This window comes from Erpetoichthys calabaricus, chromosome 13, assembly GCF_900747795.2.
Source record: "Erpetoichthys calabaricus chromosome 13, fErpCal1.3, whole genome shotgun sequence".
In the NCBI taxonomy this organism is placed as follows: Eukaryota; Metazoa; Chordata; class Cladistia; order Polypteriformes; family Polypteridae; genus Erpetoichthys; species Erpetoichthys calabaricus.
In genome coordinates this window covers 138360110-138378952 of record NC_041406.2, presented here as the reverse complement: position 1 = coordinate 138378952, position 18843 = coordinate 138360110, and the positions used below count along the sequence as shown (strand labels likewise).

Here is an 18843-nt window from a genome sequence, read left to right as displayed (position 1 = left end):
AAGCGTTACCGATTTTTGACTTTGATGGCCTGCCTCCCCCACGAGGGGGACACCAAAATGTGACGAGGTGCAGGTCCGATGAAGCCCTTCCCCCTGTTTTGTCCACAGTGGGTGACAAGCGAAGTTTCCAGGTCACTTAGTCCGTACAATCCACTCTTTTAGCGGTAAATATTTTCCCAAGCTATTCGGGCTCATTAAAAGCAATCGCTGCCTTTGGAGTGTTAGCCGTGGTGTGGCGGTGCATAGATTTTTTTTTTTTTTAAACCCGGACCCTGCCCAAGATACTGGTGACAACGACGCAAACGTGCAGACGGCAAGACCCTTCTCAAATTTAAATATGAAAATAATTCGGTTGCAGTCGTTAACAAGTTGGATTAAAAAAAGAAAAAGAAATAACCAATAGACTTTTCGGAGAAAGTGAAAGAAACGCCGTTGACCGTCCCAACCCCTTCAGCATTTTAAGATTTTTTTGAAGCATCTCTCAAGTTCAAGTCTAAAGTAATATAAAAAACTCGAAGGTGGAAGCGCTTCTGGTATCGTATGCAAATACGCACGCTGACGTTGGCGATCATGTGGGTTTTGGCGTAGATCCCCCTCTGATCGAGAATTTTGTTCACCCCCCCCCCCACTGTTGTCTTTAGGCTTCGGTTACAATCTTTACAATTAATCCCGGCGATCAGCATTAGGGCAGAAAAGCGGGAGCCTCACTCGGGTGTTGCGCCGCCGCGTAACCCCGTGTCGTGTACCACAGATACGGAGGGCAGGTAAGAAAACTCGGAAAGTCGGCGTTTGACGATTCCGATCGGTAGCAGCCGGTGAGCGAAACAAGTCCTAAACTTAACTGCACTGTCTGCGCTTACCTCATCGGGTCGTCCGTTTCCTACAGATGTCATATACCTTGGGTACACACTCACCTAGATCATTTAAATGGATGTATTAAAATCTGTTTCGTGAAGGTCTGAAATTAGAACTTGTGCCGCGAAGTTTACAGAATTTCACAATGATCCCTTAAATCGTAGGGCAGACTGACAGCTATCGAAGGGTTATATTTGAGCCATTTTTAGTTAAAATAAACACGTTTGTCAAAATGTGAAAGGAATCGGGATGAGGAGGAGGAGGTAAAAAAACATGTCTACCCCCCTATGTCGAAATTACCAGCAAAATATGGCTTCCGATTTCGACATGGCGTTACGTCGCTTCGGATATCTGTATATTTCTCGTTATTTTTGGAGGGTTTGGCGTACTGTATCGTAGGAAAAATATAACCCGACATTGTCGCCCGCTGTCTTAACATGATCGTTTTTGGAGCATGACGGTGGATACATTTGTAAGCCTGGATGTCGATCCTTTATGTACAGCGTCGTACAGTGCCTTTGGATTTGTGGCGTTATGATGTAGGAAATGGTGGTGACGCCTACCAGCAAAACGAACGAGGCAGCTGCGAATGCACACAAAGCGCGGTCTGTGCGCTTTAGATTTTGCTAGAACATCTCGATCTGATCGGACGATGTCGGTAATACAATATGTGCCCTACGTACGGTGGATCGCATTCGATCGGACGAGAGAGCTGCGTGGACGCGGTATACGCTGTACCGTGGATGTGTCACTCACTCACTCACGGCTAAGCCAGCATGGCTCGCTTTTTTCCCTTCTGCTACGCTCGTTTTTCCTGTCTTTGTTCGAATTCCAAGAGGAAAAAAAATCCTCCTTTGCAGGAATATTCCCACCAGCTAGCACCTAACTCTTCTGAGATTTTTGAACTTGTCCTCGGGATGCGGGAAGATGCTGCGATTTGCTGAGAGTTCCACCTGATTGATTTACTTCAAAGCCATGTGGGGGTCTGCCCTCAACTATTTCCTCACTGCCTTTTGTTTGCGGTTTTTCAGCCTGTGTGTGCCTGCTGACAGCCTCCACAAGGTGGCTTTAAAACACACACACTGGATCGGGGGCTCCCAAATGGGAGAAGGGCATCGCAGCAAGTGCCGAATCTCCACGAGCGAAGCCATTAACGGTGCGAAATGTGCAGCCTCTAGTTTGCTGCAGAAATATCGAGAGGGATTTGTGCGTCATCAGAAAGAATAAAAACGTGAATTTTCCGAATTCGTGTGTCTAGAAAGCTATTAATCAAAAAAAAATCTCGGCAGCATCGACCTCCAGGAGTGGACGGGATGCTAACTCATAACTGCATTTTTTTTTAATAAAGGGGCCAGGGTGGTTCTTCAGAGCGATGCCATAGGGGAAACATTTTTGGTTTCATAAAGGACCACCCAGGCGAAAGTTCCAGGAAGATCATTCGATATTTAACAGGTGTCAATATAACCATGAACAGATGATAACAGATTTCTGAAATACCAATTCATGATTTTAAAATTATAATTGTTGCATACAATAACTCGGACAATGTTCAGGTTTCCTGAACTATTAGTGTCCTGATAGATAGCTTACTATACATTAAAGATTTCTGTTTTGTCCACTTATTAGAACCATTTTCAAAATCCAAAGAACCATTCCCAGTATGAAATGATTTTTTTGTCAAGTAATGGTTGGTTCTTCGAGGACCCACACAACCTTGTAAAGTGCCGATAAGGAACCGATATTTTTGAAAGTGTCCGTACAATCTTGCGAGTAAACAGACTTTCACATAGTGAGCATGTTCAGAGTTTGTGGAGAAGTCTTAATGATGACACCTACACTGGCCAATGAAATCAACTCATCCCAGTTAGTTGTGAAGAAGGGGTTTTAGCCTTTGTGCCGCGTTTAAATATTCCATTAGTTCATTCATTTTGTAACTCACTTATACTAATTCAAGTTTATTATCATGCGTACACAGTATAGGCTATAATGACATACTTAAATGCATGACTCCAGGAGTGGTTTTTACTGTTAAAAACTAATACGCAGACAATTCAGGTTATTGTTCTGAAATCAGCATAAAATGCATTTATGTATGTAGTTAAATAGTTCACTCAAATGTTGAATAGAATGTTATTTGTTATTAACAGCACAGTGTTCAATGCTTCCGATCGTTGTTGACAGTTAAATGACACTCTTTTAACCTTTAAAGTATAGTGAACTGTTTACAGCCTGTGATAATGTACGCCGGTAGTTGGCATCTTGTCAGACTTCGGTGGGTTTTTTTTCAATGTTATATAATCTACATTTCAAAAAAAAACAAACAAACAAGCAAACCTGTAGGTAAGAGCCCGAAGGCCTGCCACTCACTCCGCCTTAACGATGCAGCCTCGCGTTGTGCTGCGTTAAACGGCTCAAACAACAGGGACGAGTTTGGCGCAGGCTCGTGGGACGATGCGCCTCAGTCCAATTCATATACGCAGACCCGGCTCCACGTGCTAATCACCCCCAAATATCAAGTCAAGCCCTCCCTAAACAAGTTGTCGGTATACTGTTACTTGGATTTTTGTAACTTTGATCATTCGACGCTCCACCTCTTCAGATTCAGTTCAATTCAGTTTATTTTTGTTTAGCGCTCTTCACCGAGAGGAGGTGAAGAGCGCTGTGACAAATTCTCAGTTAAATCGCATATACTGTATATATTTTACACATTACCAAATAACAGAATTAGTACACAAAAAAAGTGACTTTTTAAAACAGAGAAAGTAAAGTGGAAAGTGATTAACATACATGGAAACCAACAACATCTGTCCGTTAATTAATGGTTGAACTATGTACAGTTGACATCGACGCCCCCCAAGCAGAACTTAGGGGCCTGCTCATACGTACTCCTGGCCTGTACGATGACGTGAAGTCGATTGATATTTTCGCGAGCTGCTCCACTAGTACTGATTTCAGAGCAAATAGACACGCCCACTTATAAATGGAAATTTCGGAGGCCCCGCCCCACACGTGCCACGGCCTCGCTGAAAGTCAGCTTGGATGTTTAGTGGACGTTCGGCATTCTACAGATGACACTCAGTTGTCACAGGACACCCCGCGCCACCTGTTTTGCTACACCCTGTTTTGTAGTTTAGCATTTTTTGAAATGTTTTTTGTTCCAACATATAAAAATCATCTGGAAAGCGTGTATCTGGTAGCTAACAAAAATTAGAAAATAAGACTTTACATTTTGCCATTCAGCGCCACACAAAAAGTGGCATTCACAGAAGGTTTTCGACTGTGAACTTACTAAATTTACAAGTTGAGTCGTTGGAGGGAAACGTGAACAACAAATCTCCAAAATACATTACATTAACCGTATATTTTTACAAAAAAATATGTAATACAGTATAAGCAAGGCCCTTAACCTGCAATTGCTAAGCGCTTTGAGTAGTGAGAAAAGCGCTATATAAATGCAAAAAATTATTATTATTATATGGTTAAAGTAATGATTTTAAACAGATAAATATTCACAAATGAACATTTAAGCAACGTTTGTAGCTCTCGAGGTCAGTTAATTGTTTTCAGTGTGCAAGACTGTTTTATGAATAATTGTTGCATTGCCGTAAAGTAACAATGGCAGTCAATTCAAAATTTGCATAAAATTTGCATATTTGCATAAGGAACGCCTTTCTGTTCCCGATGACCCTCACACCTTTGTACTGTGGGAAACCTACATTTCTAGATGGTTAGCAGAGTCGCTTTTCTGTGTGTGCTGAAGGTATTTTTTTTCTCTTTTTTTTGTGATCGTGAGAGCTGATTATTTATGGCGGTTTGTTTTTAATAAATTGGTGAATCTGTAGCACATCCTACATCACAAAAGCAACCTTTCCTTCTCACCAGCCAACACAAAGGGCTTTTGTTAAACATTGCATTCATTTTAATGTGTAAAATGGTTTTCTTCCAATAACGTTTATTATTATTATTATAGTATGTTTTACTATGACTACATTTTGTTGCTAGTTTTATGCAGGTGTGTGAATTATTGAATATAGGTAAATTGTAAATGAATTATTAATGTCACTCAGCTAATTAATTTGAGTTGTTTTGATCAGAGGTAATTGTCATATATATATTAAATTCTGAAAGAAACAATTCAAATTAATGTTACGAGGGACGTTCAAAAAGTTTGCTCACTTTTTTTTAACTCTATTTATTAAAAATTTCAAAAACAAATTGCATCACTTTTCTAAAGTCACCTTCCTTTGCGATGCAATTCTCTCAGTCACATGACACTCAGACACGACCGATTACTACTCCTCCCGACCTTCACCGTTTCCAACGAAAATAGAAAAGTGCGGAAACTTTTTGAACGTCCCTCGTAATTTTACTGATGGACGCCATTCACTGCTTCTGAGAGTATTTTGACGATTAAATGATTTGCCACATCTCTTAGATTGAGTTTTGGGACTTGTTCGCCTAGGATTGCCTTTTAATCAACTTCATTTTAGCATTTATGTTTCCTGTTTTTGTGAATTAACCTTTGCATTTATAAAGATTCTGCATTTCGACTTGTTTCTTAAAGCCAGAGTTTTCACAGTTTCTCTCCCCCGTGAGATAGTTTGGTTATTTTGGGGACTTTAAAGTATAATTTGAACTTTATAAGCCATTTTCCCCATTTTGGGTCTGTATAGGCTATTATTATTTCTGATTTTCTTTGTTTTGTGAGATCTTGGACTTTTTTTAGAGGTGTTTTATAACATAAAATTCGATTTTACTATTAATTGATGGATTAATAGCTTGGTTCCGGATCTAAAACATTATTTATATCACATTGTTAAATAGTATTACCTCGCACTTGAATTTGGGGATTTTGATTTCAAGGATTCTGCTTCTGTCATTTTTTGCTCAGAGGTCTTTATGGTTTACATGCTGTGTTTTGTTTTTGCTGCGTTTTTGGACACCATTTTAGGTAGTGGCGTAGCAAGGTCTGATGGCACCCGGTGTGGAGTTTAAACTTGTCACCCTCATGTCCACCAGAATATAAAATGAAATTTATTGAGAAAGCAATTTTTTTATTCAATTGGTTAAGTAAAGAGGGCATAATGTTAATTATTTTGTAAACAATTTTTTATGAATAAAAAAAGCCAGTTTAATGTACAATGTAAGAAATCTTTTTTCATAGTGATAGTACCTAGTGCATAACTTTATTATTATTATAATACAATTTAATGAAAACTTAATTGTTTACAAGTTTCGTTCTCTAGGCTCTAATCCAACAAACTGTACTTTAACATGATACTTAGAATCTCTTAAGAATAATAATAATTCATTACATTTATATAGTACTTTTCTCAGTACTCAAAGCGCTATCCACACTTCTTTCTAACTTTTTATTCTGCAAATTTTGAAATTGCATCATCAAAATCGATACCTTCAGCTACACTATTTTCAGTTGACAAAATAGCTAAGCTAGAGAGTCGTGCTTGGTTCATAGTGGATCTGAGATCATTCTTAATTAGTTTGAGTTTCGAAAAACTCCTCTCACATGATGCAACAGAAACACATAAAGTTAAGAAAAATCTTAATGCTAAAGTGAGATTGGGAACAGAGTCTAAAAGTTCATATTCAACCACAAACTCTAAGAATCTTAAGGAAGTCCAACCAAGAGACTCTTCTTTTGGAGCTTTGGCGGCTTTTAGAAATCTTCTTAGGCGTGGAATTACTGTAAAAAAAAAAAATTATGCCAAATCGCCAATTAGCCAGAATTGTGACACATGATTTCGTCGTGTGTCCCGGCTCGTGTATATATAGGGGCCTTAAGATAGTGGGATGGGGAGGGAGATATTGTCCGTTCGCTCGTAGAATGATCCTAAAGTAAACATGGTCGGTTCTAGAGCGGACAATGCCTACCCACCCCACTGTCTAAAACGTTTCGCACCGACTATATTATTATGATGTTCGGGTTAAAAATATCATCTTGTTGCACAGAACGACTTGGGGGCGATGATATATTTGTGGCAGGGATGAGACAACGAGTCACAGGACCGGTTGTTTGTATACTTGAGCACCAGCACAGTTCAAAAGAAGCGAGACAGAACACCCCCCCCCCCCCACGCACCACACAATAATACTAAATAATTACAGCATCACATCATTCACCCACAATTTGCTGCAATTAGGGATTGTTAAAGCCCATGTAAATTATTTGACGTTATTTTATGTAACAAAAAGGCGCATTAATACAAAACCGGCAATTTTTTGTCACCCCCTCAGAGCTGGTACCCGGTGCGGGCCGCACCCACCTCACCCGCCTTCCTACGCCACTGATTTTAGGTCCTTATTGCCTCCATGTTGAATTCCCTGTGTTTCTAGGGGTGAGGCCTCAGAGATGAGATAAAAGGGTGGCTAGAAGTTCATTTCTTTATTCGATCTGCGGATACCAAAACACTATCATAAAGCCCTGCTCTAAATAATATTGTGTGTTTCATTCAGTTTTGACCTCTTGCCTGTTCTCTTAACTTTGATTTTATTTCACGATTTGTGTTTTAATAGTGATTTCCCAGGTTGTCCATTTTTTTTTTTTTGTTTTTTTAAACGTAACCCCTGATGATACTCAAAACGTTTACCTGTCATGACAATTTGTCCTTTCCTGGCCTCCATTTTTGTTGTTTCACGATTTTCACAATTTGTGCTCTCATCGTCATGAAGCTTTCCGTGTTGTTAAGGGCATGTCCTCAGATGTTTGTCAATGATGTGACGGGTTCTTAAAAGGCCACCAAAAAGTTCACTTCCCATCCAAGTTGGGAAACCCCTTTTCGTCAGTCGTTCTTTTGTTCAAATCAAATCCTTTTTCTGAAAGTTTTCTCCGGTCTTGACTCATGCTGGTAAATTTGGCTTTGGTTTTGTCTGGCAATTTGGCTTCTGGGGCTTTCGACTACGTCGTTTCTCCCGATTACTTTTCAAAACGTTCCCGTTAGTTCTCTATCAGAACATAATCAAAGGCAGCATGTAGTAATTGGGGTCTGGCTGTATTGGGGTGAACCTTTCCTGGCAGGCTTTTGAAGTTCTTGGCCTGCTTTTGTGGCGAGGCCTCACACCTCATTTGGTGTTGTTTGAGACCCTGATTGACATATAAACCATTTACACGGGTACCAGCTCCGTCAGGCATCATGTTATCGGCTGTCAGGAAAAGGGGCGAGCTTGCAATACAGTGATCCCTCCTCGATCGCGGGGGTTGCATTCCAGGACCCCCCGCGAAAGGTGAAAACCATACGTTTATATGGTTATTTTTATATTGTCACGCTTGGGTCACAGATTTGCACAGAAACACAGGAGGTTGTAGAGACAGGAACTTTATTCAAACACTGCAAACAAACATTTGTCTCTTTTTCAAAAGTTTAAACTGTGCTCCATGACAAGACAGAGATGACAGTTCCGTCTCACAATTAAAAGAATGCAAACATATCTTCCTCTTCAAAGGAGTGCGCGTCAGGAGCAGAGACTGTCAGAGAGATAGAGAGAGAAAAGCAAACAATCAAAAATCAATAGGCGCTGTTCGGGCTTTTAAGTAATGCAAAGCACCGGCGCGGGATGCATATCGCGCGACAAAGCAGCCGCAGGTAAGCCCAGCAAGAAAGGGAGCAATGTGAAGGTAGTCTTTCAGCGTTTTTTAGAGGAGTGTCCGTATCCTCTAGGGGTGCGAACAGCCCCCCTGCTCACAATATATTTTAAGCCCTTATAAACTCTCCCACACTACAATAAAGTATGTATCTATCTATCTATCTATCTATCTATCTATCTATCTATCTATCTATCTATCTATCTATCTATCTATCTATCTATCTATCTATCTATCCTGCCTACTATACTAAAATTCTATCTATCTATCTATCAATCTATCCTGCCTACTATACTAAAATTCTGTCTATCTATCTATCTATCTATCTATCTATCTATCTGTCTATCTATCTGTCTATCTATCTATCTATCTATCTATCTATCTATCTATCTATCTATCTATCTATCTATCTATCTATCTATCTATCTATCTATCTAGCCTACTATACTAAAATTCTATCTATCTATCTATCTATCTATCTATCTATCTATCTATCTATCTATCTATCTATCTATCTATCTATCTATCTATCTATCTATCACACTCTTATAAACATTTCCCACACAGTTATACAGCATAAACCATTTATATTCTCTTAGATATTAGGTAAGATTAGTTGAAATTATGTATGTAAACACACTGTTTATATACTACGCACAAGCATACGTATCATATATCATCGAGGAGTTTTATTTAATACGTAATACGTGCTCTGATTGGGTAGCTTCTCAGCCATCTACCAATAGCGTCCCTTGTATGAAATCAGCTGGGCAAACCAACTGAGGAAGCGCGTACCAGAAATTAAAAGACCCATTGTCAGCAGAAATCATCAAACCAGCGAAAAATCCGCAATATATATTTAGATATGCTTACATATAAAATCCGGGATAGAGTGAAGCCGTGGAAGTCGAAGTGCGATATAGCGAGGGATTACTGTACTTTGGAAATGTGAAACTGTGCTGAAAAGTTGTTATGCAGTCACATACAGTTAGCTCCACAAGTATTTGGACAGTGACACAATTCTCATAATTTTTGCTCTATCCGCCACCACAATGGATTGGAAATGAAGAAACAATTACATGATTAAAGTGTAGGCTTTTAGCATTAATTCATAGGGTTTAACTGAAATATCATATGAGCCATTTAGGAATGACAGCCATTTTTATACATGGTCCCCCCACTTTGAAGGCTGAAAACGTATTCAGACATTTAACTGACAGGCTGTTCCATAGCCAGGTGTGAGCAGGTCGCTCCTTATTTCATTAACTATTAAGCAGGTAGAAGTGTGGAATTTGCACTTGGAAGCATGTCACTGTGAACTCTCAATATGAGGTCCAAACAGCTGTTCATGCAAGTAAAAACAGGCCATCATTAGGCTGAGAAAACAAAGCAAACCCTTTAGAGAGACAGCAGAAACACCAGGAGTGGTCAAGTCAACTGTCTGGTAGATTCTTAAAGAGAAGGAACACGCTGGTGAACTCAGCAATATCAGAATGTCTGGACAACCACAGAAGTTAACTGTGCTGGATGATTGCAGAATTCTGTAATTGGTGAAGAAGAACCCCTTCACAACATTTACCCAAACCAAGAACACTCTCCAAGAGGTAGGCCTGTCATGGGCAAAGTCTACAATCAAGAGAAGACTTCATGAAAGTAAAGGCAGAGAGTTTAGCACAAGGTGCAAACCACTGGTAAACCTCAAGCATAGGAAGGACAGATTAGACTTTGCCAGAAAACATTTCTTAAAAGTCAGTCCAGTTCTGGAACAGTTTTCTTTGGACAAATGAAATGAAGATCAATATGTACCAGAATGATGGAAAGAGAAGAGTATGGTGAAGAGAAAATGGCTCATGATCCAATGAATACTACATCATCTATGAAACATGGTGGAGGCCGTGTTATCTCGTGATCATACATGGCTGCCTCTGGAAGTGGATCACTGATGTTTATTGATAATATGAAGTAGCAGGATGAATTCTGAAGTGTCCAGGGCGCTGTACTGTCTGCTCAGATTCAGACAAATGCTGCAAAACTGATAGGATGACGCTTCACAGAACAGAGAGATAATGAACCAAAACATACAGTGACAGTAAACCAAGTGCTTTTCAAAGCAAAGAAGTGGAATATTCTTCAATGGCCATGTCGATCAACTGACCTCAACCCAACTGGACATGCAGTTCACTTGCTGAAGACAAAACTGGTGGCAGAAAGTCCAATGAACAAGCAGCACCTGCAGACAGCGGCAGTAAAGGCCTGGCAATGCATCAGCAGGGTGGAAACCCAACACTTGGAGATGGCCGTGGGTTCAGACTTCAGGCAGTCATGGACTGCAAAGGATTTTCAACCAAGTATTGAATGTGATCGTTACATTCACGATTATGTTAGTTTATCTAAATACTTTTATGCCCCTAAAAATGGGGTGACCATGTATAAAAATGGCCATCTTTTCTAAATGGCTCCTACAATGCTTTTGTTCAACCCCTTCAATTAAAACTGCGAGTCTACACTTCAATCACATCTTCATTGCTTCATTTCAGATCCATTGTGGTGGCGCACAGAGCCAAAATTATCAGAATGGAATCACTGTCCAGATACTTATGGACCTAACTGTTATTTGACATCCACAGCTGCTTCCAGTTAGGCAAGAGATCTGCAACTGCAGTCATCATGTGTGATAACCCCTCTGACTGGAAGTTGCGTAACGTGACATTGGCTTCACACTTTGTCTTTTTCATTTCTTAATTTTAGGTCAAGCAGTCTGGGATGAGGTCTCCTGAAGTACTCACCTGGAGCGGATATCGGAGGTCATTCAACTTCAGCATTCCATCCGTGCAGTAAGACTGGGCTCCAGTCTTCATCATTTGCACTCGTGGATACATGCACTTACTACTATCTGAACCTGAAATACAGTTTCATGTTAAATTCGGGCAATGGCCAGCAAAAGAAAATCAACTGTTCCATGTATGGTAAGGGCATCTGAACTGGATGAAGATAATGACCCTGAAGAGGTCAAAGACACTGATGATGAAGTCAAAGAAAATGGGTCTTTACACACTCTACCAGACAATAGTACCTGGAATTCAGGCAACCTTGACCAAAATGAAGAGATGAATGCAATGCTGGAAAAAATATCACAGGATGGACAACATCAGTGGAAGCCACAAGGCGGTTATGAATGTAAGTACTGCCCCTATTCTACACAAGATTTAAATAAATTTACTGAGCATGTGGATTCTAGCCATCCCAACGTTATTCTCAACCCACTTTACGTCTGTGCCGAATGCAACTTCAGCACAAAGAAGTACGACACGTTATCTCACCACAATTTCAAATCTCACCCCGGGGTGAACAACTTCAAATTGAAGCTGATCAAAAACAACATCCAGACCATTCTGGAACAGACCATCGAGGGCTCAAATAGTGCCATCAACCTCAGCCCTGCCACTGTGATCACAAGTGACGCTCCTTCATCTGTACCTGTGAACAAAACTTCCACTATGAAAACTGGAAAGCCCAAAATGGAGACCAACCGAATACCCCGGTGGGCCGATGATCTACATATTCCTAGGCCGCTGATAATTAAGGATACTTTTCCAGCATTTACCATAAATGGAACAGTGATCATACCAGAACCTACAGTGCAAGAGGGTCTGTCTCATGTTATGCCCTCTCTTCAGCGACCTCCCAACTACAGCTTGGTACCAAAAGTTGCTGTTCCTTTGAACACTTCTAAATATAATCCACTGTTAGATATCAACACGACTCTTATTACTGCATTTAATAAGTTCCCCTATCCAACCCAAGCAGAACTCTCTTGGCTGACCGCAGCATCAAAACATCCTGAGGAACAAATAAAAGTCTGGTTTACAGCCCAGCGCCTAAAGCAAGGCATCAGTTGGTCACCAGAGGAAGTAGAAGAAGCCAGAAAGAAAATGTTCAATGGCACCATCCAGCCAGTGCAGCCTGCTTTTGCCGTTTTGCCTAATCATTTGTCATCGACAACTGAAACCCCACCATCCCTAATCCAAACCGTCCCTTGTCAGTTTCTAGGACAAACCAGTTTGGTGCTGACCCAGATGGCGAATGGGTCAACGATGACTTGTTCTCCAATCACAGTTACTGTAGCGAATAACATGCAGGCAACCAAGCGGCCTTTACCCACTCCAGTTGTGGACCAGCAAGTGAAACGGGCAAACGTTATCGAAGTCGCGCATTCACAATCCTCATCTTTGGAGTTTAACGGATCTCATTTGTTTTTGGAACGAAAGAAGTCAAAGGAACAACTTTCTGAACTTAGGAGAAGCTTTACAAAACAACAATTTCCAGAAGATATGGAGGTCTATCGATTAATTGAGGCCACCGGACTCTCAAGAGGTGAGATTAAGAAGTGGTTTAGCGACCAACGCTACCGGACTCAAAAGGGTGTTATAAATCTGGCAAATGACTCTTTAATGAAAGACGTAATTCACGACTTAAGCAAGGCTCAGAATCCCAATATCGAAATGTCGTTGAAAAACTGCAAGGGCAGTGGCCCAGAACCAGCCAAGATGGTGGAGCGCACCTTACATCAAACCTGCTTTCCGTCACAAGTTGATACAGATAACTTCTTAGGAGACCCCAGGGTTCCTAAAACAGATGCTGAGGACAGGTTATTAGATAAACAAAAGGTTAGAACCTGTGTTGAAGAGGTCCTTTTGAACTCTGTGAATGCTGATAAAGAAAAAGCCCTTGACCAAGGAGCACACAACGGAATACTAGGTCATGGAGGACAGACTAAGGCATCAGCACTTTCAGTGATCATCTCCACACTTAGTCATGTCCCCATTAGTAAAGCCTCTCAGGAACTTCTGAAAGGCGTCTTTGTACGAACTCAGTGGCCATCGCCCGAGGAGTACGACCAGTTAGCACTTAAAACAGGATTGTCTCGAACGGATATCGTTCGCTGGTTTAAAGACAATCGGTCGGGACTCAAGTCTGGAACTTTGGATTGGATGGAACAATATCAGAAGATGAATGGTGAGAGGAAAAATGGACAGAGTCCGACAACGGACAGCGCAAAAACTGTTACGCCGATACTCCATCAGCACTGCAGCAAGACGCTGGAGACGAGGGAGGAGGATTTGAACAAAGTGGTCGACAAACCTTCAGAAGTGACACAACAAGAGGTAAGAAGCAGCTTGTCCAAACTGAACTGACGATCCCTTTGGGCAACACCAAGACTGACTCTGTCTGGGATGGTCAGTTCCATTTTTAGCTGGATGAGCGGGTGAATTGTTAAGATTAAGAGAAATAATTGTAGGCATGGGGTAGGTGTGTTCTGTGATGGGGTGGTGCCACATACCGGGTTAAGGAGCCCCCTTGGACCAGATGTAGGTGGGGTAAACTCTGGCTGCTACAGTCAAAACATGAATGGATGGTTGGATATTATAGTGGATGGTAGATGTAACTCACATACAGTGTTTCATAAAGTATTCAAACCCTTTTACTTTCTGCACACTTTACTGTGTTGTCGATTTAATCTTCAATTGATAAGTTTGCCATGTTTACCACTCTAACCCATAATGACAAAGTGAAAACATGCTTTCAGAAAGCTTTGCAAATTTATTCAAATTCTAGATTGGGCCTACCTTTATATCCTCTTGTCACCTTCTCCTGCTTTGTCAGCATCAATACTTTTACTTTTCAGAGTGCTAGACCGCTGCTTAGAGGAGCCCATGGCTGATGATTCTTGGGATGAGATTTGAGGAGTCCGAGAATTTAGGCAGCTTTGACATTTGTATCATGTGGGGTTTCTTAACGATGACTGTGAACAAGCCATAGCCCTAATGAGCTAATGAAGCTCTGAGACCACCTTGGCAAAAGTTATCTGAGAACTTCAAATATCTTGGGGTGCCCAAACGTTTGCATGGTATTCCTTTCCTTTTTTCACTGTACAATCGTACAAAACTTAAAACAATACACTCATCTTGCATAAAATGCTAAAAAAGAAACGTGTCATCTTGAATTTTAAGAGTTTTGGTGATCGGTTCATCTTCTGCTCACTTAACTATTCAGAGTAACAGACATATTAAGCAAGGGGGCCCAAAGTTTTCCATGGCACTGTAATATTACAGACAAGCCCTATCTTCAATTACCGTATATACTCACGTATAAGTTCTCTCACGGATAAATCGGGGCTTGATTTTACCGTATAATTTCTAGTATTTTATAATGTCAGTCGCATAAGTTGACTGCGGAAAACTGACGCTATTGATCCAAGAGATTACGATATGTTAACGCCCACCTGAGAAGTAACCACGGAGCACACTGCCTTTGTTTTCTATGTATTGTGCCTACGTGACCACACGGTAATACCCGAATTATTCCAAACTGAAGTTTGCACGGTTTCGTGTTTTTTGTATCTCACACCCTCATACACCTTTATCGTAAGAGCATCCCTCATCTACGATGGAGCGTTCAACCAGAAGAAAATATGAAGCTGGTTTTAAATTAAAAGTCGTTGAAGTGGCAAAAGAAACTGGCAACTACGCTGCTGCAACAAAATTCAATGCGTCTGAGAAACTGATGTGAGAGTGGAGGAGGCAAGAAGATGTAAAAAAAAAAACAATTAATTGTCGTATTTCTGAGTGGGCATATAAGTCAGGGTCTGATTTTAGGATTGATTTTTCGGGTTTCAAGACCCGACTTATACGCGAGTATATACGGTACATCAAGTTACACACAACAATCTTCTCCCTGTTGCGTATATTCCAGCATGAATCACAGATGAACAAGAACGACCGTATAATCACAAGTTCTTATTGTAATTAAATTAATGTAATTTATGTATTAACTTATTTTGATTTATATCGTCATGATATGGACTTTCTCTTATATTTGTACAGCCATTTTCTTGACCTCTTAAAACACTGTATTGTTTTGGGAGTTAATGGTCAGATTGTTTTATTGACTTATTTTTGAAATATGTCTTCCCACAGTGCCCTTTTGTTTTTGTAATTTTGTTATCGGTGTGGGTATTGTTTGTTTGCCCAGTGGGGGCTGGGTAGTCTTGTGGCCTTGGAAACCCTGCAGATTTTGTTTATTTTTTCGCCAGCCCTCTGGAGTTTTTTTTTTGTTTGTTTTTTCTGCCCTCCCGGCCATTGGTCCTTACTTTATTCTTTGTTATTTAGTACTAGCTGCAAAAAGTTCAGGCTCTTAGAAACCATGGATTCTGGTACTTCAATCAATCAATCAATCAATCAATCAATCAATCGCATCGGTTGTGCATTAGTGATTAAGGTTCTCTTTTCTCAGTGGTTTCGTTTTGCCGATTTGCTCGCCTCGCTTGTCTATCAGCGGCTAAGCGAGTTTTCTCTCTTCTCTGAGGTTTCGTTTTGCCGATGTGCTCGCCTCGCTTGTCTATCAGCGGCTAAGCGAGTTTCTCTCTTCTCGGAGGTTTCGTTTTGCCGATTTGCTCGCCTCGCTTATCTATCAGCGGCTAAGCGAGTTTCTCTCTTCTCGGAGGTTTCGTTTTGCCGATGTGCTCGCCTCGCTTGTCTATCAGCGGCTAAGCGAGTTTCTCTCTTCTAGGAGGTTTCGTTTAGCCGATGTGCTCGCCTCGCTTGTCTATCAGCGGCTAAGCGAGTTTTCTCTCTTCTCGGAGGTTTCGTTTTGCCGATGTGCTCGCCTCACTTGTCTATTAGCGGCTAAGCGAGTTTCTCTCTTCTCGGAGGTTTCGTTTTGCCGATTTGCTCGCCTCGCTTGTCTATCAGCGGCTAAGCGAGTTTTCTCTCTTCTCTGAGGTTTCGTTTTGCCGATGTGCTCGCCTCGCTTGTCTATCAGCGGCTAAGCGAGTTTCTCTCTTCTCGGAGGTTTCGTTTTGCCGATTTGCTCGCCTCGCTTATCTATCAGCGGCTAAGCGAGTTTCTCTCTTCTCGGAGGTTTCGTTTTGCCTTTGTGCTCGACTCGCTTGTCTATCAGCGGCTAAGCGAGTTTCTCTCTTCTCAGAGGTTTCGTTTTGCCGATTTGCTCGCCTCGCTTGTCTATCAGCAGCTAAACGAGTTTCTCTCTTCTCGGAGGTTTCGTTTTGCCGATGTGCTCGCCTCGCTTGTCTATCAGCGGCTAAACGAGTTTCTCTCTTTTCTCTGCGGTTTCACTTTGGCGACAGAGTCGCTTTCTTTGAACTTCATGCTGTAGCCTCGTACTTCCGAGCCGGACAGACAGACACACACACTTCCACGTGTAGACATTTATATATAAGATTGCCTAATCTTATTTTTATATTTAACTTTTCTTTCTTCATCTTGTAAAGCACATTGAGCTACATCGTTTGTATGAAAATGTACTATAGAAATAAATGTTGTTGTTGTTTATGATGCGGAGTTAACAGGCTGTCGACACTTGATGTCATCACCTTAACAGCATACTGGTCAGCATCATACACTTCCTAACTGTGCGAATTTGTGGACAACACAATTGCACAGTTAGCCATGCGATGCTGCGCTGCGAGCGCACAAGGATCAGTGTTGTGTATCTGGAGGCAGTACTCGTAATTTTTATTTTGTTTTAATTTTTTTAAATGCATGTGGGGTGGAAATACACCTAGAGTTGTAATCAGGTCCTGAAATCCTGCATTTGTGAAACAGATTGGCAATCATGTCAAGGGGGATTTCAAGGGATGGATGTAAGGCTTTGAATTTGATAGTGAAAAGAAGGATCTTGTAATAGAAGGCATTGCCTTGCGTGGACTCTTGCTGCGATTAGTAAGAAGATGTAGAAAATTGAAATCCATTCAAGATGGGATGCCAGTCGACCGCCAACTTGAGTCACAAACTGATTTAACGGGTATGTTTCAAAATAAAAAGAAAAAATCGAAACAACCACAGGGAGAGAGCATACAAACTCCACAAAAAATGGGATTTGAATTCGGTATCCTGAAGAGATCATCTATCCATCCATATCGGGCCCCACTTAAAAGATTTTATAGTCGTGGAGATACTTTATTTAAGAGAATACTACAAGGTATGAAAAAGTAGCAAAATGATTAATGTTTTGTTCTGTTTGTCTCTTCTGCTTTGTTCTCAGACTTGTGAACTTTGACTCGTTTGTACAGAAGATCTTCAATTTGAAGAGAAAAATGATAAAAAGATATATTTTCGTATCTGGAAATCAATTATTGCATTTCAATAATATATATATATATATAAAAAAAGGAGACTGCACAAGCAACTTTCCAGAGTGCCATAATTGTACTACTGCATTTTAACAAAAATTGACCTTGTAAATATTTTTCTGTATTGTTTGGGGAATTTTGTTAAATTTCTAATTGGTGCAAGTTACTACTCTTAACGTTACATACAGTATGTGCTGATAGATCTCCTAACAGTATGTTTTACAATTTTAGAACCACAACTACTATGGCAGCATACGTGTTCAGTGATATTCTCTGATAACTTGATTTCAGTCGTCGGTCCTCAGACACGCGTCGAGGAGACTTTAGTGGCTGTCCGTCGGAGTGCGGCACGTTGGTATCCCGTCTTTTTTTTTGTGATTTTTTTTTTCCTAGAAGTGCAATAGGGGAGATGAAGGGTGGGGGTGGGGGGATGGGGGGGTGCTGTTTCGTACAGTATTATCCATTTGAACCTTCAGCCTTATATACCAGTGTAACAAGCGGCTCTGTAGTGTTAGTCTGTTTGGTGCTCAGAGTTAACTTTCAAGGGGAATAATGACGCATCAGTGCATTTAGAGGAACAGTGCGGATTTCATATTTTACATACTTTGTAGCTTTGCAATTCTGCAATAGTGTCACATTGGGGAGGTTTATACACTAACATTTTACTGATGAAAGATTTTTAACCCGTTGTCCATCTGCTGTTATTCAATAAAAACACTACATATTCAAGCAAACCATTTCCTTTCTTATCATTTCTTTACTAACGATATTTGGTTTTGGATTTGACATCTTTTTTTACAGCCATTTCAGGAAGCAGTAACAGTAGACCTGGCAAAGAACTTTTAAGGTAAAAAGTCCTTACAGTTTGAATGGATTTCCCTCGATTGTGGGCCGTGTATGGATTTGTAAGTCATAAGTGAGGTAAGTCAATTATTAAATTCTGGATTCACTTTAAACAAAATGGAATCGAATTTAGTGGCATCTGTCTGTCTGTCTGTCTGTCTGTCTGTCTGTCTGTGCCATGAGGCATGTTGGGCACCAAGTCATCTCCAGGAGTTTCGACTGTGACCGTCCGGGAGCGTCTTGAACCCGAACCATCGATATGCCTAGAGGGGGCTGGGTGGTCTCGTGGCCCCTACAGATTTTGTTTTTTTCCTCCAGTCGTCTGGAGTTTTTTTTTTTTTGGTTTTTCTGTCCTCCCTGGCCATCGGACCTTACTTTTATTCTGTGTTAATTA

The 18843-nt window shown here is 40.8% G+C and overlaps 1 protein-coding gene across 1 annotated transcript; it reads left to right on the top strand.

The window, feature by feature from the left end:
- Nucleotides 1–570: 570 nt before the first annotated feature.
- zhx2a (zinc fingers and homeoboxes 2a) lies at nt 571–18340 on the top strand. Its single transcript, XM_028817626.2, has 3 exons — nt 571–764; nt 11204–13620; nt 17519–18340. The coding sequence occupies exons 2-3, from the start codon at nt 11386–11388 to the stop codon at nt 17531–17533; spliced, it is 2250 nt and encodes a 749-aa protein (XP_028673459.2). The 5' UTR covers nt 571–764; nt 11204–11385; the 3' UTR covers nt 17534–18340.
- Nucleotides 18341–18843: the final 503 nt, after the last annotated feature.

Bases quoted from the DNA above. Each gene is read 5' to 3' on its own strand.
- zhx2a (XM_028817626.2), top strand. From the start codon at position 11,386: ATGGCCAGCAAAAGAAAATCAACTGTTCCATGTATGGTAAGGGCATCT.